Below are 25,402 nucleotides of genomic sequence, written 5' to 3' on the forward strand. Positions count from 1 at the left end.
ATGCTTTCTTAATTGTACCTTACTGTATTAGGAATCACCATACACTCTATTATAATTTAAGTTAAAGTTTAGATGCTAGCATTATTGTGTAGAGAAATCTCATGAAAGAATATCAGCCGTCTATCTTAAATAATGCCTGATTAAATCAATTAAATTTTTGCTTAATATAAGCCTTAGCAGATATTTGAAATATCATAAATGTTCAGTAAAATTTGTACTAAGCTGATTTTTTGCTGATATTTACGATACAAAACACTACAAAAAATCATAAAATCATTCATTTATGAGCTTAATATATCTGCAAAAATAAAAGATGTAGAATGAAAGTTTTGTAAGATCAAAATTTATAATCAATGGACCGATGAACTTCTCATTTTTAAGATGCATTATGGGCAGGTGTTTATTTGTTTTTGGATGGAGATGCCTCAAATATTCCAAGAAAATTGATATTGAACCCCCTGATTTTTTTATTCTTTATTCATCTAATTAATTTAAAGTGAAAAGTAACCCAAATCCCATCAATTTCATGAACACAATAGTGTCTGACTGATTATGACGTAACAAAAAAAATTAGCCAATGAGAGGCCACTATAAATTTTACCATTGGTCAATAACGGCCTCTCATTGGCTATTTTTTTTGTTACGTCATAATCAGTCAGACACTATTACTGTGTTCCAATTTCATGCTTCCATAAATTGTAAGCGCATTCTTAATTTAAGTATGTGGATTTATAGCAAAGATTTTTTATAGTGTAAGAATTTCTCCTAGGCCATGCTTTTAGGGCATTTCTTATGGGGTCGAGGTATCATATGATACAGTAAAGAATTGGATACAAAAAAGCAAAATTATTATGAACAAAAAACTGAATTTTTTTACCCTGATGTGAGTTTGTCCAGTAAGATCTAAAAATAGCTGTAATGATTAAATTGAAAATAAACTTGAGGTTATCATTAATTCTATGAATTATCGTTTGCTTTTTTCATAACGCCTTTAGGATGTAAATAAATGATAATTGGAAGGATAAAATTTATTTTGTCTAAATGATTTTCATGAATATATCTAAGTGTTATATAATTATAAAGTTTTGACAATAACGACTAAAAATATAGAATGCAAAAAGATATATATAAATATTTTTAGCATCATTGTGAGAGCACTTTTTTATTGGTACTAGGAAAGAACAACTAGTTTTAAATTGGTTAACTTTCATTTGGAAATTTTAAACAAAATCCATTTTAAAGAATAATGAACCAAAAAAGCCCCTCCCCGGCCATTTTAGAAAAAAACTTTATGTAGATTAGGTTGGGTTAAGTCTAGAAGATAGTTCAATCGCGCTAAAATTTACACTTATTTCTTTCACTAATAAAAACAAGTTGTTATTTAAAACCCAGGGATCCTAATGGATAAGACAATGGACAATAAAATAATATACATCCCCATTGATAATAAACAAAATTATCCTATTAAATCATTGGTGTTAAAAGTTCAAGCCAACGAATAAGATAACATTGTTATTAATCTTTAGGACTTCTATAAATTACAGACTAATGTTGAAAAAATGCCGAACTTTCAACTAATTCAAAATCAACATTATTTTTTCGTCCATTGGTCTATCCTTGTACCATTAAGTCAGGTAAGATAAGACCTTTATGGTAGCGACTAGTAAGTTAGCACAGATACGGGTTAAAGATCTAAAATAAATGTTTAAAGTATTTATAAAAAGGGGGTTTGTAAAGGTCCAATGCCGATAAAATGTTTACCTATCTGGAAATTTGTTTAAGCAACCTTTTTAGAATTAGTCAGTTAGTCAGTCAGGATACAACAGTCGAATAACACAGGGCTCATGAAAATGGTTGAGGTTCTTGGGATAACACTAAGTCTGTGTACTTTGTTATCTACTTCTGTTGGAATTCATATTGGAAGTGTTCCCAATGTAAGAGCGTAGCTTCTCTTTTAAAATTTTTGAGTGCTAGAAGTAACTAAGGTATGTCCGTTCGCGTTAAATGTATAAAACTAAAAATAATTTCATCATTGAATGGCTAGATTATCTTTCAATTCAAGCTACACATCAACTAAAAAAATTCATTTATCAATGAAACTAGTATATATTTAGTTTACCTATTTATCAATTCAAGTACTGATACCAGGGGCGTCCAAGCTTTTTTTTTTTTTTGGGGGGGGGGGTGAGTGGGAATTTTTAAGGGGGGGTAATTCGTTTTTTGGGGGGCCGGAATTTTTTTTACCCTTCAAAAATTTTTACCCCGGGGGTAAAATATTTGGGGAGGGGTAAAAAAAATGTATTAAATATTTAGTATTAATTTACATCAATTTTTAAAATTTAATTAGTCAAGCACACACATATCAATCAATCATTTAATTCATCTATAAATCAGTTCGTTTATCAATCAATTTGATTACTAATCCAACATCAATTCATCTATTGAGTGGTTTATATTCAGACCCCTGCTCTTTGGTACACAAACCCCTATGTTGTTGCGAATCCCTATGTTGTGCCTCTAGCCTACCCCTACACTATCCAAGCTCTACCTGGAATCGCAGAAGAAGCTTATGCTGGCCCTAAGTTCTATCCTTACAGGTAAGAAGACAACATTTCAATACTGGTGTTATGTTAGAAAAGTAATAATCCATTATTAAACATAAAATTCCTTTAAAAATACATATAAGTAACCATCCAATTGTGAAATTAATTTTGTCTATTTGTGTGTAATGAGTCATGTAATAATAATTCATATATTATATTATCTCCCTAATATTAGAAAGGGAGGAAACAAGACAGTGGATGATGAAGATGAAGTTGTAAAACCTGTGTTGTATGCTTCAAGATTGGGTGCCAGGTATAATCTGTTTTATCTGAAAATAATATTAAAATAAACTATAAATAAAGTCCACTTGCAATTTTGTGTGAAAAATGAAGAAATCAGAATCTTACCAATAAAGTTTTCCAAGCTATTTTGTTTTTATGCAATTTTATCAAAATTAGAATTAAAATTTGATGCAAATTTTTTGTTTAAGGTAGAAAATAACTCTATGAATTGTTTATGTACTTCAAGAGTTTGAGTAAATCGTTATAATTTTTTTCAGGAATCTTGATTTGTGTTACTATCTTGGAAATGATATATTTACCAGCCATGTAGCCTGCAATGAGGTAAAGAAGAATATTACAAAACTATGATTTAATTTGAAAGCTGAAAGTTTCATGAGTATATCAAAAGATTTTCTTTCTGTGATTTTGGTCCTTTTTCTAATTTAAATCTTTTGATTCTTTTTAGAATTGGGCCGATGGTACTTCTGAAGGAGTAAAGAAATATATCAATGAGCTTACTTTTAATACCAACAAGTAAGTCTTGTATTTTTCCTAAGTTATTTAATCTTCCATTCAAATTGAAAACTCCGTTTGATGATGAGTTTGAATCTTGTCATAGAAATAGAAGCTGTTAAACATTGTACCTACAGATGCTTAATCAAAACCACAAATCTAAGGTAGAAATGCAAGATCATAATTTCATAATTATTTTTAAAATTCTTACTATATAAGGTTATTGGGTCAGAACAACCTGTTGCTCTCCTGGAAGGGACCCTTTGCCAGACATGATGCTAATGAAAGGTAAACTTTTGTCTAAATACATTCAAAAGCTTTTTTCTGTGGCATAGATGGGATAGATAAAAATCACATGTCAATGTCATGATACTTAAGTAAATTTTTTATGCTTAAGTCGCAGAATAGTTGTCTGAGCAATTTCAAACTAAAAAATTACATTGTAAAATATGCTAACAGTTAACAACAAAAGAAAGTAAAAATTAGATAATGAATTTCAACAATCTTTTTCCACTAGAAGTTCTACTTAATTCAAATAATTTTATGAAAAAATTAAAACTCAGGTATCCCACTAACCCATCCCTGGACACCACAGCTCTGTTTAGCAGAGGTTGTGATGCTGTTGTCTTCCTTGTGTTCAACCAGTTTGCTGCTGACTGTGAGACTCCAGTGGATGGTCATAAGTATGCTGGTGTCAACAAGGTTAGTTATCTTGGTTTTATTATTAAGAAGAGAAAGAAATCACTAAGCAAAACCAAAAGATTCGGAACAACAAATTAATTTATGTGATGTGCATTGAAGTAGATGTATTTTTTAAATAAAAAAATATGTTCATGCTTGTTTTTGCTTTTCAACATGTTTTCTTCTATGTGAAATCGAATTATTTGAACACTCAAAGCTAAAAAATGATTTAACTTCTAAATTCAAACATTTAACCTATTTTAAATTTTCAGGGAGGTATGTGTGAGGCCCAAACCGGATCTGGATACACTGTTATTGTAGATCAGGTTATTTCATCTGCTTTTGCTTGATCTATCTAGTTACTATTCCACAAGAAAATTAAATCATTTTCCTCATGTTTAAATCTATAAATTTTTATTTATTTATTATTCTATCTTTCAATCCATATGCTAATCTTTATTGATAATTCAATTAATTTATCTATCAAATAAACTGTCTACTTAAACATCCAGGGGTATATTGAAGATGTGTGGACAGGACCTCAAATTCTTGCCCACCACCTTCTCAGAATGCTTATTGCTGATCTTCCTGACAATGAGAAGACATGCCCTGCTACAGTAAGATTTTTAGATCAACTTTAATTGATTTATTACTAATTTCTTCAAGCATTAATAAATTATTTTCAAATATCTAAAAACATATGTTTTGTAAATTATTTATCCAATAATGAAAAAATTATATAGAGCTTATTTCATGTGGACATTTTAATAGAAGGAGTTGACTCAATTTAAAAATACATACATTCTAATAACTTTATTCTTTTTTCTTGGATATTTTAATCATATACAGAAGAAATATCAATTATCATTTGATACAAATACAATATTCCTTTTAGATACTTATTAAATGTATTTCTTTTCAGACAAGCCTGTTGCACTCTCAGCTGTATCCTGGTATCCAGAGTGTTGATCAGTGTGTTGTTGAAAAGCTCAACAAGAGTAAAGTGAGCCTCAGACCATGCATGCAAAATAAATTGTAAGATTATTAAAAAATATTCAAAAATGCTGTCATTGAACAAGAATATGTAAACAAGAATCTCATCAATAATAAATGTTTGCTAATATTAGTTTGAATAAATATTTTGCTTTTTTATCTCTGTCTTATAGCTTTTTATGTAACAGTACAACATTTAGCTTTTTTGACATTTAAATTATGCTATCTTTTTCACAAGTAAACAATAAAGAAATTAAATGGATTTGTACACTTGGGATTTTATCTATATTTGAAAATTTTGATACCTTTCATTCAAGACAGTTGTACAAAATTTTTCCTTGTTTAAATCATTTATTTGCATTGATTAATCAAATTAGAAAAAAAGAATTACAATATTAGAGTTTAAAAATAATTAGATTATAATTTCCTATACTTAATAATATTAAAATGGACAATTACATTCAATACAGTATAGCTGTTTGAGATTATTTACTAAGTATAAATGCGATTACTTTTATTTAATGAAATCTTCCAATTTATAACATTTACAAAATGGCCTGCTTTATTGCATCAAGATCCATGACAGATCTATATAGGAAATAAACGTCTATAAATGAGCTCGAGTCTTCCAATGGTAAAGTGTTTAAAACTCATAGTACTCCAATAATCCTCATTAAACTCTCATTGACCAAAGCGATAAGACCTTTATTCTATTTGTTTATGGAATGAATTAAGTTTTTCACTTCATGTAGATATTTGAATTACATTGAAGTATTTAATCCTTTTTTCATATATAAAAATTATACGTTCATAATAGAGTAAATCTAAGAAAACTGTATTTTAAAAGAATTTGATTGTGGCGACACTTCCTTTGTGTTAAAATATTAAAACTAAAATTTTGATCATATTAACCCTTTAGTGATGGTAATGTGAAAAAAAATATAGTTGCAAAAATCTTTTTAAAATCATTTAAATTAATAAATATTTACTTCTTTCTTTTAGATAGTAATGACGGGGGAGGAAAATTGATTTATTGAGGAATAGATAAGTACTTATAGAAAACTAGCCAATAGCAATATAGTTATATTGAGCCAACTCTAGTATAAATATATGCTAAATTAAAAAGAAAATGAAAAAATATAAAGGGAAATAGGAAGGCGACAATGGATTTAAAATTTATAATTCCGGCTATCTAGGACACTCGATACTAGGACATATGCAACTTTTTTTTTATTTTGGCTAATTTTAAAGACATTAGGTACTAGGAGATAGAATGCAGCTAAATAAATATTCTCAAAGGAAATGAAACTTACTGATCTGCACAAAACTAATACTAGCAGACAATTTGAATAACATTTAAAACATATTTAATTTGGTTGGTAAAAGAATATAGTTTTTCTTAGTATGGGTTGGACATGGCAGAAATTTTATTACAATACTTCTGTAATTAACCATTCTTATCAGCCCTGCATTGTTCAATTTATAATCAAACCCAAAATTTGGTATTATTTTAAAAGAAATAACCATTTATAAAGTCATACTTTTTATGGTCAAAGATTGCTGTTTTTGATTATATTGCATTATAAGTAAATCAAATAACTACCAATTGTTGCATCCCTATATCCATGATCATTGATCAATATAGAAAAAAATAGAGAAAGTAGAGTATGGCTGTGTGTGCAGGGATAAGGCATAATAACTTTTGCAAGCTCAATTGGATAGTAATTTTCTCTTTTCACACACTTGTTATATATCAAAGAATTAAAGAAAGACCAATAGACCAAATGGAACATTGACACAGTGGACATTTTTCTATGATATCTTTGTTATGACCTTAACTAAGTATATAATCTACTTAAAATAAACAACTTGGTTAATTTTAAATTGATTAGGAAAATTAAAAGAAGATATTTATTTATTATATTTTACAAACAAACAATACATTCAATTAGAACAATATATCACATTATATCAATCCAATCCATTTTGCTGTGTCATAATTTTGAAGAATTATTAATTAAATTAAGAAAAAGGACACCCAAGAGAGTACCTTAAAGAATCATTAAGTCCCTGAGATTGCCAAGTAATTAGCAGATGCCAAGGACCTCACATACACAGGACATGCAGTCAGATCCAGCACCTATGATATCCTCAATGCAATTGAAGATATCGTCAACAGAACCAGCACTAGAACAGTCATTCCATGCAGTTTCGATGTCTCCAACACAGGTGATGAGGTCCATGGCGCTGCAGTACACAACTGGCTCATCTCTAGTCAGCTTGGCAAACCTGCAATTGGATAAACAATAAAGAGTTAAATTTTCATATTTTACCCTTAAATAACCTAACACAAAAATATCTTCCTATATCATTTTTTATTCATTTCAAAATAAATGGGTTTATGTGCTCACTATGAACTTTGAGGAAAACTGAAAAAAATTTATTTTGCAACTATTTTTATCATAAATGAATTGATATCATAATGTTAAATGGTGTATAAAAAAAACATTTGCTTCATTTTTTTCAATACAAACCCTGTAGTTTTTGTCAAAAACTAATAAAAAATAGTCCAATTCATGCTCAAATAATGCCAATAAGAAAATAATACTGAACTTTTAATTTACTCACCTTTCCAGAGCACTAAATTTATAGACCTAGCCCTTGTGGAGAATTTTGCTCTACGAATTGATTAAAAAAGAACAAATCGTCTTAATTACTTTAAATCGTGTAGATGACTCGATCCTTGCGAATTAGGGAACAAAAAGATAGGCCCATCAAACATTAAGACACAACAGCTCTGTCCTTTAAAAAAAGAACAACCATCTTAAGTCGTTTAAATCTTGTAGATAGACACATTAATGGGCATGTAAAGTTCTTTCTATAGAAACTTTTACCAGAGCTAAATCTTTAAATCGTTTATAGGTGTGCTGAACCGGGGCGATTCATTTCAGCGCACCATCAGATTATTAATATCAATCTTTAAATCGAATTGGCATGGGCGATTCCGGCGCGCCATTAGTACTCAGCGAGTGGCATTGCTGCACCAAATCGGGGTAAATCATGTTTAATAAATAGATATTTTTTTTATTACTTTAATATTTTATTGCAAACTATCATGAAAACATTTTTATAGTTATTTTTAAAATAAATTATATATTGTTTTATTATAAAGACCGCGCCAAAAATCTTTTAAAAATCAAAGTTTTTTAGCAGTGGCTTTAGCGCGGCGTCGTCGCACCTCTGGATCGCCCCGATCTGGCGCACCACTAAAACGATTTAAAGATCCAGCTCAGGTTTCTAACACAATCCTGGCCAATTTAGCATCAAAAAGAAAGACCTGTCAAACTTCGAGAACTAGAAATAGCCATCATGTCTTAATGATTGATCTTTTTTATGCCAAATTGACATGTATTAAGTTAGAAACCTGGTTAAGATGTCTAACTCTAGGTTTGTTCTTCTTTTAAAAGACAAACCTATCTTAATTTGTAATAAAATATCCACTCTCCAGGTAGAGCAAAAATTTACACAAGGGCTAGAGTAGAGCTGTAGGGCTCTAAAGAGATGAGTAGATTCAAAATTCAATATTGTTTTCTCATTGTCACTGATTTAGTAAGAATTGTTTTTGATATTAGTATTTGACAAAAACTGTAGGGTTTATGTTGAAAAAGTGAAGTAATAGGCTTTTTTACAAGACCCTTTAATATAGTGTTAATTGGTATGTTTAGTTTTATATTATTTTAAAAATGTGATACTTTTAACTATAAAATTTAAAAGTAAAAATGGTTTTACTAAAAGCTACCAATTGCCTTAAAAAAATGTAAAAAAATGACTTACTTGGCAGCCTGAGCAACAGAGCAGAGGGCAAAGAGAGCAAAGATAAGAACAGTCTTGTACATCTTGATGCTGTGGAGTTTAAACAAATCCTAGTCTATGCACAATTAGAATTATTATTTATACCAAAGTTTATCTCTTTTTAGCTTAGGTAATGATAAAAAGTGTTAAAGGACAGTCATTGATTTTAAAGTATTACAAGAGCAAATTAAACATGACTTGTAACTATTCCCCTGTTTACTAGAAGTTATTGGGTTCTCATCTTGCCCTAATAACGTCATTGTACAGGAATCGCCATACAAAGTATGTCGTTGATAGTACACTTCTAATCTTCCTATGTGAAAGATAGAAGCTATAACCTGAATAATAATAACATCTAATATTGTTTCAAAAAGTTTCTTACTGAATGTGGCAGAAGCATAGTTGTCCTTATAATTAAATCAATAAATGATTTTTCTAAGATACCTTTAGCTTATGTTATTTGTGCATTTTTAAAAAGTTGTTTTGCCTTAGTTTTATTATAAATATATTTTTAATCTTTTAGAATCCATACCATTTATATAATATATATAGTTACTGTAGGGGCCTAGAAATACATGTTCAAAACTTTATCTCTCTATCTCTACTGGCGCCACTCCTCTAAAAAAGGCCATTTTTAAGATCCCGTTATTTTAAATAAAATTTCAAATGCATACGAGAATAGCTTGTAGATTAATTGAGGTGTTCTGCATATTCTTTAAATTATAAAATGCGATGTTTGTTTTTCAACATAAATTTTTCAGCAATTTTTTTAGAAAACTGACCGGCGCTAGATGTAGACTTTGACAAAAGATTTTTTGGAAATACTATATATATTTTGGCCTTATGTGTTAAATTGAAATTGAGTTGGTTTTTAGAGGCCTGGCGCTAGGTAGAAAGTAGAGATATATAGATAAAATTTTGTACATTTATTTATTGGTCCCTAAATTAACTTTTTAGGCCAGCAAAAGAATTAAATTTGAAAAAGTGTTTTTTATGTATGTAAAAAAAGAAAGCTAGAATATTGATTGTTAGATCCATTATCCTATCTGTATTCTCTGATATATGTACATATATTTTTTTATCATTTCTTAAAGATTTTTTATCATTTTAAAAATGACTACTACGCATTTGATATATATGTATTTTTTCAGGGTGGTACAAAAAAAATAATGATTTACTTAATTTGACTAAAATATAATTGTTTGACGAAATTGCATCCATAAATAGCATTACAAATAGTAATGAAAACGAGAAATAACTTTGATATAAAAGTAAAAAATATCTTAACAAATAGACAAAAGATACCATAGCTTAATATCCTTCTTTGTGTATGCTAACTTTTAATAAGTTTTTGATGAACATAAACTCCCCAAATATAGGGTCTACTTACAAAGATAAAAGATACATTTATTCAACCTTTAACGTCAATTATGACAATCTATTTAGTGAAAACAAAGATAACATGTAAAAACAGTTCTGTACAATTAATTATAGTAGTTAGATTTTTTTGGCCATTTTGACTGAACCTATTAGGTTCTTTATCTAAGGATTACTTTACATAAGACCTGCCAATGTTTTGAGCTATTTTTTTAAACTGAAGGATGGTTTTTGAAAACTGACAAAACCATTTAATTTTCAGATACTAATAGATTTGACCATTTTAGTAGCGAAACTACTGCATCATTCACTTTGTCTGTTCGTCAGTCTGTTACGCTTTTGGGGAAATGTGATTTTGTCGGTTGCTATTTTATTAAAGATTCCCTTTACCAGGAAGCAGCCCGGTGTATAATTGGTCTGGTGGTCTGTCCGTCATGCTACAAAATTTATAAAATATTTGAAGAACATATGTGAAAGGTTTTATGATTTCAAAAAAGATTTATTTTTCATTTATGTAAACTAAATCTGCTCTTAAATTACTTTATCCGTATTTCCATCCATGATTTTTTGTGCTTCGCTACTTGTATGTTATCCTACTCATATGTGTGTCTTTAAATGCAAAGTCAGGTGGTTAATCAAATATAGGATAAATTAATAAAATCCCCCATGATGATAAACAAAATCATCCCTCTTTTAGAATAAATTATGAGTTAAAAATATGGAAACTGTTAATTTGAAACCAACCAATCAAATTTTAAGGAAGTTTTACATTAATAATAGAAACATAAAAATATGTCTTCAAAAAGCGTTTGCTGAACTTAACTGGATTTTTAGTAGGCTCTATAATTCAAAATGTACGTCTGTCTGAAACATATTGGTAATTTCATAATTTTCTCGGCTTCTATTTGAGAAAGACAACTAAATTTTTCAAAGATTCCTTATACTAACGAGCATTCATTTTAAGATTTAATTGCTCCGTTGGTCTGTCAGCCATTAACTTTATCCGTTTGTCCATTCTTTATCAATATTTTTAGTATTAGTTAATTAATAATGTTGTCATAATTGTTATGTGCAATAAGTGTCTTGTTCTATTAAATATCTAAAATATTGTCATTGTTTTTATTGCTTCTCTGCTAATGGGACATCATTCCATACATCAAGGATAATAAAATGGCGTAAAAATGTATTTAAAAATATCTATAAAAACGGACTAATAGACTTTAACTGTAGAAAAGCTTCCTTAAGGTAACAATTAGAAATTTAAAAAAAAAAAAAAATTAACATAAAATATATTTATCATTTACATTATAACATAAATGTATTGCTTACATGAAAAGATTATACATAAAAGAACACTTCAAACATTTATACCCGTCTCCCCTTGTTTGTTACTTGAAACCAGTGGCGTGCAGAGAATTTTGTTTAGTAAAAAAAATAGAATCTGAACATCACATAAACATATATACAGTTTAGTAAGAATACTGGTCTCTGCATATTTCCATTTCTTTTATCTATCAAAAATAATAATTGTAGATTTAGTTAATTAAGTATTCAATTTGAAGAAAAAATTAATTATTAATTTTAATTGAACAAGGATAACAACATCCATAAGGTGTCAGAACTGAATAAGCAGAACATTAAGGCATAATTCTAAACAAAATTGGTCTGTTAATCAAAGAAAACCCCTTAGACATATAAACTTACACGTTATGTGAGGATTTTATTTACTAAGCATTCAATTATCATTTTTTTCCTGTCCATTTTTATCTATGGTGTGCTCCCTTTCTGAGCCTCCAACAATCCTGAAATAATAATTATTTGGTGGTTTCCCTCAAAGTTCCTAGATAGTTCCGCACCCATTCTTTTTAAAAAATTGCTAATACGGGAGGAGCGCGATTTCCATTTGTTTGTTTTATTCTTTTGGACAGGTTAGATTAGGTAGTAATTGGTAAATTGTAAACCAGTAGGGGTTAGGTAAATAAATACCAGCCCCATATTTTTAAATTATTTTTAAAAATGAGAGGGAAAGAGGAGGTCCAGGCCCGACAGACTTTTAAAGGGAAAGCACCAATTTTTTAAATTTGCATCTAAGAGACAAAAGGGAATTGTAGGAAAATAGCCTAAAACCACTCAAAGACATTAATAATGGTTCCTAGAAAGCACTAACTTATCAGACTACCATCCAAGATCTAAAGCTTAAGACAAAAAAACCTTACTACTCTTTATTAGAGGATTGTTAGTTTGTCTTTTTTTCCATATATTGTCATTCTTGTTTTTACCTACAGAAACTTGAAACATCAAAAACCATTTTTTCTTTATCCAATGATATGTTGAACCCACCATACATCACTAAAATAGACAGTTTTTCAAACTGTGTTTTTTTCCGATTTCTGAGACATCCTCTAAAATTCATAAAATGTAGTTCTTTATAGAAAGCTTAATACATAGACAAATACATAGTTCAGTCAATAGATAGGTAGCATGTATGCATTAGTTGGGTTTTTGGAACCCAAGTTGAACCCAAGGATATATGACAAAAACAGTCAGATAAATAAACAAACAGACGGTGAGTCAGACAGACAGACAGACTGACAGATCGACAGACATATACTTAGATACATACTAGGAACAGAAAAGTGTAGAGAATTATCAAAGGTTGGATTTGCAGACTTTTCCCAAAATATGACACACTGGGGAAGCAAAACACCATGGGATTCTATCAAGTTTCCTGCATATCATAATATTCTTAATAGGGTAGACATTGAACTAAGTTTACATATTAATCGCGCACATAACATAACAGAAGAACATATTATTTATAGGGTATTGGACAATGAATAAAGTTTATATATTAAGATAACGGGTTTTAATGGAGTAATTTAGATATGACTTGATATATGACAAATAAGTGAAAATTAATATCATATAATTTTAAAATTCAAGTCCAACACACATGAAAGGGGGGAAGGTGTTCCAACCAAAAGAAACGAACCTAAAACCATAATATGACCAGTAGGGATATTATTTGAAAAGCATATACCAATCGGTCCAGCGGTTAGTTAGATATTAAGCTTCATAAGATATATGGGCAGACATATATTTTTAATTTTTATAAAAGATGTACATTAGTGATTCTAAACAATAAAAAAAATGACATCGCTTTTTAATTTCATTATAAATATTGATAATTTAAGTTGATAAATAATATCACTTAAAAGTAACAATAGAACAGGAAAAACTATGATAAGAGATAATGTTTTAAGAATATTATTCCTGCGACGTCAACCATAACATCGTGAACTGATTTTTCCATGGTCTGTAAAATTGTATAATAGTAAATTTAACATAAAAAAGTTCATAATGGCGTTTTCCCTTAAAATACCTTGTCGAGAGCAAAATACTGGCGGGAAGTGCCTTGTCGAGCGAAGAAAACAAGAGACAAAATTAACAAAGGGTATGGGTTTTTTTCATCAACTCTAACTCTCACTTTGTCCGTCAGTTCGCACTTACGGTGTGGTAAATGTTGCATATTACTTAAATTTCTTGTACAGATTCTACTAATTATTGTGAATTAAATCTGTTCATCTTTCTTTGTTGTTTTTGATGTTTTAATAGATTGCATATCTAAGCATTACTTATAGACATTATCATCATTTTTTGTTTATCTAAAGACCAACTTTTATAATATCAAGATTCTCTGTAACTTCATCTGGAGGTTTCAATAGCTTCAGTATTTCATCGTCATATCTAAACAACGACAATTGTAACTGTACGTGGCGCAGCATTTAAATGTGAATCTTTTATAGAATAATATACTAAATTTGATAAATAATTATTTGAAAAAAATTTAATTATTCAGTAAACTGTAATTTAATATTAAGATAAAAGATCTTATAGTTATATAGTTTTATATACAGGGCGTTTAAAAAAAAACTGCGTTTTCCAAATTTGGGAAACAACCATTAGGAGTACAAAAAAAAAATTATATGTCAATATTCTCTATAAAAATATGCATCGAAATTGTTACAGGTGTTTTTTAATATCTCTGAAAATAACAACGCATTTTAAAGCATAAATATTTCAAAAGATGCGTATGATGCTTTTTTCTGGTAGAATTTTGTGCCTTAAGGTTAGTTTTCAAAAAATTATTCACTTGAAAACAACATCTTATTACGGCCAATACAATTTTCTACCAATTACACTAAAAATTTCATTTAAAATTCCCTCACTGAAAACAAATATTCAGTTTTTCTTTTTGTATACTTAAGAAACATGACCTTAAAAATTGCTCATGTTCGTAAATCCCCACCCCTCATTTATTCCTATAATCCTTTAATTTGATTGACAGGTTTAGATATAAACTCATAATTAAGTGCTTTAATAAAAAAAATTCAAACTTCAATAACTTTTTTTATCTTTAGAGATTTTTTATCAAATAAAAAGGAGTTTTTTTTCTTTTTACTATAACCTACGTTATTAAAGAAGATTCTTTTACTGCAAATGCATCACAATCAAGAAATGTGAAAAAATGACAATTTGCAGTTTCTTAAAAATGCTTTTTGTTTTTCACCTTTAAAACTCATTAAGGTACTTTTCATATACCTTTTTATAAATTAATATTGAAACTCTACGATTTTTTTATACATAATAAAAGAGTTATTTTAATTTTTCTTGCACAACATTTTTCACATAAAGCATTTTTGGAAACTATGTACCTATCATAGAGGCCGTATTTTTAGAGATAATGAAAAACACCTGTTATAAATTTGATGTACTTTTTTACAGAGAATAAGGCCATATAATCGATTTTTCTGTATTCCTTTTGGTTGTGTCAGAAAAACGGAAAACGCAGTTTTTTCTGAAACACCGTGTATGTCGATCGAATTGTCTAATCATAATAATATATTATATCCTAGTGGCGAAGCCCTCACTAATATATTCTCCTTTTTATTTATTTTGAGAAAAATTTTGAATTAAAAAGGATCTAAAGGGATTGTTTAAAAAACACAACAGGAACAGTAGTAATATTTCTTTCACGATAAGCACAAACTCGTTGGTTCAGCGTTTACCGAGATCTTAAGTTTCATACATAAGGACGGGCACATAGATATCCTTCTAGTTTCTGCAATAGATGACGGCTAGTTTGACAGTCCCTAATAATTATATATAAGCTACTCCACAAAGTAAGCACATTGTATAAAATAACTTACTTTCCCTCTTTAAGAGCAATATCATATGCAGTTTGACCATTCTAATATTCAATGTTTATTTTGAGTTACAATTAAAGATGTCATGCTTTATATTACAGATTTAGGCATATTTTCAATCAATAATATTCTCTAATTAACCTCGGTCCGTCTATAAAAGATAGCTTTAATCATTAGTTTAGGCATTTTTTGTTACAAACGTTACAATTAAAAAAAATAAACATATTCCTGATTTAGAATGCTTCTGTAAGCTCCTGCTTCTAGTAATTTTTCCAAAACAATTTTTGATGCTTCATCCCTAAAAATACCAAGTGAAAAGATTGATTTACCTATGCTGCAAAAATATATTTATATACATATGTATAATTGTATATAGGCATACCAATTACTTTTATGTGATCCCGACTCTGAAAGGGATTGTGTCTGTTTGGTCGGTAATGCTAGGGAGTTGCCAGAAGTATGTTAAATTTTAATCCCCTCTTTATCCACATTATGCACTATTAAGAGCATCCTAATTATCACATAGTGGTTTTGGATGACACTCAAATGGATTACCTTACCGACAAATAAAATTGTAAGTTTGATAATGTTTACCTAACAGCCATGTGTAGAGGTGTGTCCAAATTTCTTTCTGATGTTTCTTTCCTTTCCTTAATTAAACAAATATATATTCCTCACTAGCGGCTAAGGCCCTGGAGGCCTCTAGGGCTGAGGCGGTCGACCCTCTTCTTTTTAAAAAAAAATTGTTGGGCGTAGATTTTTTATAGGGTATTTGGAAGTAACCTCCAAAAAACTTCACTACTTTACCAATAAAATACTTTGTATAATTTTTTGCTGAAAATAAGCTTTTAATGTTGCTTCTAGGCGACGTAATTTAATTACTAAAAAGTTAGGTTTCGCCGTGGTTTTATATAAAAAAAACTTTGAAATGTAAAGCATTTTTGATGCAATATCATCAAATGCTTTGTTGAGTTCTAAGAACAAAATAAAATAACACGACAGAAAAGCATCAAATGCTGTAAATTGCAAAAGTACATTAATTAAACTGTTTACAATATTACAAGTTACCAAACCCTTTCTAAATATACATTTCAATCAAATTAATATAAATTTGTATCAAGTCTTTTAAACAACAGTTTGAACTCATCAAAACATTTGATGATATTGAACAAAAAAATGATTAACATTTCAAAGTTTTTTTTATATAAAACAATGGTAAAACCTAACTTTTAAGTCGATAAACAAAATATAAAACATAAGCCTAGTATATTCACTAAAAAATACTATGGATCACTGCTTGAAGGTGCTTAGAATCACTTGTTCTTGTTTGTGGATAGTCCCCTTTCTATCATTACGTGTGGAAAATTATAAAATTTTCATATACCTAAAATTTTATTTTAAAATGCCCATGACTATTTGTTATTGAATCTGTAAGCTTAAAATTTTGGGTATTGGGTCTACTTGTAGCAGTCTTTCAGCAGTTAGTGCAGTGTATGTCTTGCAGACTTCCTTTAAAGACCTTTTCATAATTTTTGTATCTATTAAATTTTGTTACCTTTTTGTAGAGCATTCTTGGGGAAAATGCATGGTCACTTTCCTCCTAAAATAATATACATCTTAGACAACTGTATACTCTAGCTATATAGTAGCTAGATGTAGTTTCTATCCTGCTCTACCATCATATGTATATTTTCTATTAAAATATTGTAAATGTGTTGATTATGTAAATAATATACACAATCAGAGACTGTTGTACAGAAATTCTGCTAGAGGAGTGTACTGCCTATACAGACTGGTAGCTGTGACCAGTAGATCACTGTATGGATGACTTGTATAACCTACTTCGTCCGTTCTTTCAATATATCTTATTTTGTGCATTGCTAATTATGGATGTTGTTTATAAAATTAGGGAATAATAAATGGTCTTAGAACGTGCATTTATCAAATGAAAATACACTCAAAGAAATTGTGAGAAATATATTTTTTTACCTGAATATACTCAGCTATTTTATTCCAGTCCTCTTTCTTATCAATCATACTCCAAATTTTATCATTAGGACCGTAAGAAAATTCATTATATTGATCTTTATCACATATCACTAAATACATTTCAATTTTTAATACATCAAAATATCTGAAAATACATTTTTTATTATAAATGGAAATTTTGGGTTTTCTGCAACAAGAAAAGTGTATTGTTTAATGCAAAAAAAAACAATATATTTTGACATAGTAGTGAATTTCTTCAACTTGTGGAATTAAGTCTTAATTACATATTACCAAACATTTTTTAGGATTTAAAAATATGTCAAATAAATAGAATTTTTTCCCTAGTTTGAATTTTATTTTTACAGTTTTTGGATAAGGTTAGGTTATATGGCTGAGCGACCGCGGCTAGGTAGGCTAGGGGGCTGAGCGCTGCTGATTGGCAGGCCAGGTGGATGAGCGCTGCGGCCATAGTCATTATTTTGTAGACGGTATACAGGAAGGGTATGCAAAATATTTATTTGATGTAATTGATGATAATTTTAGTGTAGTGCGACTGCAGAATCCTGCTGACACACACAGTGAAACCAAGTTTATTAAAGAAAGGTAAGCACAATACTGAAGTACATTAATTTATATATAAATAAGGATAGGTTATAGTGATAGGAGTATAACAGTTGGAAGGAGCATTGCTAACCTATAATTTGGTTCTTGGCACTACATTAGAAATTTATAATTACCCTATTATGTCTTTTTGGTTTATGAATGTAGACAGAAAACAAACATTATTTGTTATTAATATTGTATTTCATGGATTTTTATTTCTCTAAGTTTTACGGGCAAAAAATAGCAAAATTATTAAATACTACAAATAACATCGACATATTAATATCCATATCGACTTCATGTCATTAAATTAAAGTTCCTATAGGTAATGTATTATCGACGTAGCGATATTCTAACATTATTGCTACATAAATTTCTTGTATTTTTTTTTGTGAAAAGCTTATTTAATTTGACGCAATTTTATGTTATAGTTAAACAATTTATTTGCATATCTTTTTTTCCGATTGGACGGTCGGTCGGACAAACCTAATGCTACTTATAAGTAACAAATATTTGTTAGTTTACTAGCACACCTGCGTGCAACCTTTTTTAATATTATTCTTAATGTCAACTAGAAAGCTCTTTTTATTACATTACCATGTCAACCAAGTTTAAATCAGGGGTGTACTGTTAGGAAAGTATGTTAAAATAAATACATCCATAAGGAGCCCAGCAAAAAATACATTTTCTTACTTAAAAAGAACAATCTTATGATTTTAGCATTACTATTGGACAATTGCAGCTCTAATAAAGATTCTATGACTATATACTTATAATAAAGTAACAGGATGTTTGTTGGTTTGTCCGCTGAACCGATCGGGTTCTCGTTAACAAGGTAGCTTCTCATGTGTCCCGAGAAGGTTTATAACTATTTTTGGGGAGGGTACCACCACCCTCCCAAGAGAAATCACAATAAAATCGAATTTTTTGTTTTTGTAATTAAAACTTGAACGCAACAAAGATAGGTATCATAGAGACTTGAACGCAAAAATAGATAGGTAACGTATTATTTAAAAGCCTCTAGGGGGCGTAGCCGCTAGTCGTATTATATAAAGTAGTATGCTTATGCTTTTTTTGTCTGTAGCGCAGGATCTTGCTAACCTCTCAACCGATAAGGTTCTCCTTTAAAGTGAAGCTTCTTATATGTCAAGGGAAGGTTTATAACTATTTTAGAGGATGGTATCTCCGCCATACCAAGAAATACCTGCCGAGTCCGAAGTAAAGCTACCCTAAAATAAAGAACTCTATAATGTTCATAATAATGCTCATAAATATATAAAGACCCTCTCCTCATAAATAAAACCAGAGGCTTTATTCTGTTTTTGAAAGGGAAGGGAAGGACAAAAAATAGCCTAAAACTATCCCGAGACCTATATAAAGATTCCATATTAAAAGGGCTCAATTATTGTTGAAACCTTAACGGTCGGGGGGGGGGGGGGGTTTCATTCTCATTTTCTGTGTGTAAAAGATAAAGAGCCCAAACTGCGTGACTTTTTAAGTATGGGTATGACACATAACTGATATTTTGAATTTTTTTGAATATCTCCATCCTAGCGGGCACAGGATGCCAGCAAACCTAGCAGGGTCATCCAGGCAAAAAGCAAAAATATTTATTTTGACTTAAACAAAGCATTTTATCTTACCAAAATACTAAAATATCCTCTAGTAGTACATCCTCATATGAAATACAGGTGTTCAAGTCAATTTCAGGTTCCAGGTATGATCCTGCAGGTCCTGACCATCCAGGTCTCCAGAAAGCTTTAAGAGGCTCCTTTTTGACTTAGAGACTTCAAATTTTAAACTTTTCTTACAGACTGTAGCGGCTGGAAGCTGCCAAGTACAGCTGCGGCCGCTTAAATTTATATTTTGATATTTCTAATATAAAATTTACATAAAGAGAGACATATTCTGCAAACAAATTGTTCTTCTAGCTTCAAAAATAAGAAAATTACAGCCGTTTGAAATTATTCAGTAATAAAGGACCTAAAATTGAAGGTTGTTTAATAAAAGGTTGAAGGGAGCGAAAATTGACTTTGACTTACTTAAGGTTGGAAACTCATTATCAAATAAGGGACTTGCACAAGGGGCCCGACTTTTAAGGGTAAAAGACAAACATCAACCATACAGCTGTATAATACTAATACCTACTCTAGGAAATAAAATATCGACGTTTGACGTGCTTATAAAAATCAAACTTTAAAATCTCACCAATAATGTATTTGTCTAGTTACTTTTTTATTGTATGACCTTTATTATTAACAATTTACACATTGATATTTCGGCTAAAACTAAATATATATACTAAGTTACAACTGAATTTACTATGACTAATATTTAATTCAGAGAAAACAAGGTTGAGAACATTCATAATCACATTATATAATTAAAAAGAATACCAACGTTCATAAGTAACTCAACAACACTGCGAGAAAATAAGATAAGATAATTGTTATATAAAGCAAATGTTATTAACGTCTTTTAAAAGAAATAGTTAAGTATAAAAACCAAATTTATAAAATCTATAAATTACACACATTGTTCTTGAAATAGAATATTAAAATAGATTAACAGAGTTCTTAAATAAAAAAATTAAAAATTAAATTGACCCAATAAAAATCTAACGTTAACGAAAAATAATATCATAAAAAATAAAATCAACGCTTTCAAAAAAAGTTTTGTTTATTTACATTTTCTAGCAGACCAGTTTTATTCGGTTAAAATATTTTCACTAAAAATACGACATTCAAAGTTTTGTTGCTTAATAATAAGTTGGATTAGCTCAATCTGGAAACCGAATTAAAACATATCCTTACATTTGAAACCCCAACCATTTGAAAATCTGATTTAGTCAAGAATATTTTAGGATAAGACAGTTAGGAGGTTGAACCCATTTTTATAAAAGCAGAAATATAATCTATGAATACTGTTTTGACCAATAGAGTTACTCAAGAGACATACTGTCTAATTCCACCAATAAGAGAATACTAAAGGAACAAAGAAGAGATCTCATTGGTTTGTACGTGTACACCTTTTGTTACGCACAGTCATCATTTTTTCATTTATGTCGTATTATGAGTCAGCTATAAATTGCAATTAGGGGGTAATTACCTTACATAATTACTTTGAGAGTTTTCACAAGGTTTTCTTTCGTCTGTTTGCCTGACCCTTAAGAGTTCACTTACTAATACGCTTTGAATGTTGAGTTGTTTAGGGAATATATCTACTGGTCCTGTGTTGTTTCAAAGCTATTTATTTGGTTGCATTTTTTAACTAATTTTATCTTGTCTTGTTTAATATGATTCAAGAAATCAATAAAATAATAGATAACGGAAAGAAAGAAATCCTGTATGCACCTTGATGCAACTAGCATTTTGTATTAAAGTTTATCTGTCCTGTTCAACTATTCATTTTGTTAAAATAAAATGAATTTGTTCAGAATGGCATTTAATTTTCTTTAATGTTTCTTCTTTTCACACATATCTATACTATAACATTGAGAGAGTTACAGAAAGATGAAAAATAAAATAGAAATTTAACAAGGATGGCAACATCCATAAGTAGCGAAGCTCAAAAATTATGAATAGACATCTGGAAAAAGTTATCAATAGAGTATGTCATAAATTTTTTTTTGTAAATGTATAATGGTCTTTTAAAGCATTAGCTTATAAACAATATGTAAAAATATAGGAATCGATCTAGCACCCCAACAAATAGCAAATCTTTAAAAACTTGGTGAAAATATGTAGAATGTTGGCCAAATTAATCCCTAAATATTATAGCTGTTTATCTTGAAAAGGAGTCGAGAAAATCACGAAAACTTAAAAAATTAGGAATTGATATGGCAACCCAACCAATAAATAACCAATTAATATACAAATCTCAATGAAACTTGGTAAAAATATGTAGAATAGTTATTTCTCGCATCGTATTATAAACGGCTTTCCGCGGATATAGAAAGTACAATTATGAGATTAAAACTATTTTTTTTAGCCCCGAGGTGCCGGAGGCACCGGCTAAAAAAACCGGTTTTAATCTTATGATTGTACATTTCTATATTCGTAGAAAGCTGGATATAATATGATGCTAGACATAGTTTTTTCGTATGGATGAGAACCGGTTCCTATCCACTGGATTCGAATGAATACGAGAATGTGAATTTCTTTAATCCCTGAAAAGGAGTTGAGAAAATTAAGAAAACATTAAAATCTAGGAATCGTATAGCACCCCAATTAACAGACAGATGGACAAAACAATGTATAGATTAGATGAGCATTAAGCATATAGCATAGGAATCTTCTCCAAAAATTTCAGCTGTCTATCTTTAATAGAAGCCGAAAAAATCAAGTTTCCCCCATAAAGTTACGGACTAACTAACGGACAGACAAAGTGAATTATAGAGTAGATTCGTTACTAAAAAAAAAGTATATAATATATTTCATGCTTTTTAAATTTAGTTTTCGTGCTTTTTACTTTACTAGCGGCTACGCCCCTAGAGGCCTCTAGTGGCACTTTAAATGTTTTTGTTTGTTAAAGTTAATTTTTTATGTACGATACCTCCTTATTTGACGTTGAAGTCTCCCAGATTTTGAGAAAATTTTCAATTTTTTTGTCATTTCTTTTGGGAGGGTGGTAGTACCCTCCCCCAAAATAGTTAAAAACCTTCCCAGGACATATGAGAATCTACCCTGTTAAGGAGAACCCGATCGGTTCAGCGGTTAGCGAGATCCTTCGATACACACAGAAAGACAGACAGACAGACAAACATCCTGTTACTTTAGTATAAGGATAAATACTTGTTTATGGCATTTGCTCTAGGGTTGGGCCGGATATCCGGTCTGGCCGGTTATCCGGCCATTTTCAATATCCGGCCGGATACCGGATATTAAAACTATCCGGTTACATGATATCCGGCTGATTTTTGACGCCGGATATCCGGTTATCCGACCGGATATCCGGTAAATTGCCGGATATCGAACGTTTGCCAGATATCCGGCCGGAACCGGATATCCGGCATTAGAAATCAGCCGGATATCCGGTATCCGATATCCGGCTAAAAAAGTATCCGGCCCAACCCTAATTTGCTCTACATCTCAGTTTGTGCGTTTGTCAATCAATGATATCTTTCGCTTCCCTACGAAAACCCTAGGTACGCCAGAATTTAAGTTTCAAATGAATTATAGAGAAAATCATTATCTTGGTGCATGTATGATTTCTAATTAGATGGTTTTTATTAAATTTTAAATAGGTGTTCTTTAATCTCCCGTCTCTAGCTGTTTAAATTAAAGCTTTGTTTATGTCAAAATAACACAAATTTATGTTCAAAGTTACTGCACATAATAAAAATTATTTTTAGGGATTTCTTTAAGAAATTCTTATTTAGAATAAGTAAATAATCCTGTTATGTATGAACCCAGGTTTGACGATCCATCTTATAAACACCACTGCCATACATGGATAGGAAAATTGGGAATAAATTCTATTTCTTATAGTTCGGGCACTCAATGTATGTTTTTACAGGTTTCTAAATTGATGTGCATCCCAAATGATTTTACACAAAATTGCCCTATCTGTAGATTATAATCAGTGGTTGAAACGTTTGAACACTGAAATTAACGAAATCAACCAATCCAAATTTAGTAAAAGTCCCCAAAGTTGTTAAGCCAACGAATAGTTGTTAATATAAAACTTTGGGGACTAGTGAAAAAACAGCCCATTGTTAACTCGCTTGCTGATATTTTATGTTCCGTTTCTGATTGAAAAATATAGATAATAAAACAGGACAAAAATTCAAATGGGGTGGGGATGGGTTAGTGTTTGCTTCCTTTTACAATTAAGTAAACTATGGAGTTTTGAACCTTTGTAAATGATTATTCTTCACTGAACCAAACATTCATTTTATAAGTATATAAGTACTAAATTGCTTTATATTATCCTTCTAATTAAAATTTTAGTTTACAAAATCGTTTTTCTTTATATTGGGGGTGACAAAATCTCTAAAAATATTTCTAAAATATTTAAAACCTAAAAGTAGCTTAACTCTAAAAGAGCTGTAAGCGATATCTTTCAGCAAAGACATACAAACAGATAGACTTTTCGTTACTTTTCTTTAATGATTTGATTTTTATCTTATTTCTATAACAGAAAGCTATCATAATACATAGAAAATATCAAAAAATGAAAAGAATAAAAGAGTTCAAAATACTTTTATTTCTCTTTTTATTGAATCAATAACTGGAATTTTATAACATAACAAGGATGACAACATTCACAAAAGTGAGAATGTGAAATCAAAAGTTGTTAAAAATTTTAGATTTTTTTACCATACAATAAAATGTTGTAGAAAAAATATAAAAATAACTATGTTTTCATTGGACTTACGTCCTAAAGACCCTAATTTTAGAAAAGCCTCGTTTTAAAAGGGAGGTAAAAAATTCTTAGAAGAAAATTTTATTTTATTTTAATTTTCTGAGCAATTTTGCGTGTATGTGTATTCATGAAAAATGACTATTCTATTGAAAAAGTCAAATAAAACAGGTATAAACAAGTATGATAACATCCATATGTAGCGAAGAGACAAAATATTTAAAGAAGACAAGAAAACGAAGTAAAGGAAGATTTTGATAAATCAGAGGAATTGTTATAAGATTAAAAAATTTCATACTGCAATAAAGTTATCTACCATTTTATCTATAAATAGCGGCTATGCCAATAAAGACCTCAAATGCCCTTGAGGTGGTGAAACCGGGGAAGTCGACCATCCAACTTAAAATTATAGTTTTAAAAAGAAAAATTTTTGTAACCCTTGTACGAATGGAAGACCAGTAAGTCATACAGTGCAGTGTCGCTGCTTAGCAGCACTTTCAAATATTTTGACGTATTTCTTGGTATAGAGTTGGTACCCTTCCCACAAATAAAGTGTGTTACCTTTTTATATGTTTATTATTATTTGGCCACAAATACATTTTGATTCCATCTGGGTCATCATCACCACCAATAAGAGCGTCTTTAAGATCATCATCCCCAAAATTAAGATTTAGATTATCATTTTTTTACCATATTAAAAAACTTTTTGTTACACTTTTTGGGCTGATTATCATCGCTAACAAGTATTTAACTACATCCTGTCAACTGGAGGTTGGCAGCTGTCCTCTGAAGTGATAGAGGTCGAATTTGTTATTTTCCAAATTTTCTTTCTTTGAAATACATTAATTTCTACCCAATATTATGTTTCAATATAATCAATGCGTAAATCCCTTCAAGAATAGCCAATTTAACAAAATCAAAGAATAAAAATAAAAATACAACCATCAAAGATATGAGTAGTCTCGAAACCAAGGAATTTTGTTTTTATCATTTATTACT

At 29.8% G+C, this 25,402-nt stretch overlaps 2 protein-coding genes and 1 long non-coding RNA gene across 4 annotated transcripts; 1 reads left to right on the forward strand and 2 right to left on the reverse strand.

Annotated features, from left to right (window-relative positions):
* Positions 1–1,792: 1,792 nt before the first annotated feature.
* On the forward strand, positions 1,793–5,171 carry LOC145333460 (uncharacterized). Its single transcript, XM_080178611.1, has 10 exons — positions 1,793–1,934; positions 2,461–2,597; positions 2,779–2,856; positions 3,104–3,167; positions 3,292–3,359; positions 3,558–3,626; positions 3,902–4,040; positions 4,292–4,345; positions 4,532–4,636; positions 4,942–5,171. Exons 1-10 carry the CDS (start codon positions 1,845–1,847, stop codon positions 5,056–5,058), a joined length of 921 nt encoding a protein of 306 aa, XP_080034737.1. The 5' UTR covers positions 1,793–1,844; the 3' UTR covers positions 5,059–5,171.
* Positions 5,172–6,889: 1,718 nt separating this feature from the next.
* LOC145333461 (uncharacterized) lies at positions 6,890–8,977 on the reverse strand. The gene is made up of 2 exons (XR_013884507.1): positions 8,847–8,977; positions 6,890–7,301 (listed from the first exon to the last, which is right to left on the reverse strand). It is a non-coding gene; the product is annotated as an uncharacterized LOC145333461 (long non-coding RNA).
* Positions 8,978–11,518: 2,541 nt separating this feature from the next.
* LOC145333462 (uncharacterized) lies at positions 11,519–17,637 on the reverse strand. 2 transcript variants are annotated; one of them, XM_080178612.1, is made up of 11 exons: positions 17,438–17,631; positions 17,004–17,048; positions 16,043–16,098; positions 15,677–15,746; positions 15,452–15,492; positions 13,919–13,988; positions 13,512–13,557; positions 12,865–12,966; positions 12,521–12,590; positions 11,995–12,043; positions 11,519–11,752 (listed from the first exon to the last, which is right to left on the reverse strand). In XM_080178612.1, the coding sequence occupies exons 1-11, from the start codon at positions 17,555–17,557 to the stop codon at positions 11,711–11,713; spliced, it is 711 nt and encodes a 236-aa protein (XP_080034738.1). In that variant the 5' UTR covers positions 17,558–17,631; the 3' UTR covers positions 11,519–11,710. The 2 variants fall into 2 exon arrangements, with proteins under 2 accessions (XP_080034738.1, XP_080034739.1); XM_080178613.1 differs by lacking the exons at positions 15,452–15,492; positions 15,677–15,746 and having other exon boundaries at positions 17,438–17,637.
* Between the last annotated feature and the right edge of the window lie 7,765 nt (positions 17,638–25,402).

This window comes from Acartia tonsa, chromosome 12 (genome assembly GCF_053477335.1).
Source record: "Acartia tonsa isolate MP-2025a chromosome 12, ASM5347733v1, whole genome shotgun sequence".
Taxonomy (NCBI): domain Eukaryota; kingdom Metazoa; phylum Arthropoda; class Copepoda; order Calanoida; family Acartiidae; genus Acartia; species Acartia tonsa.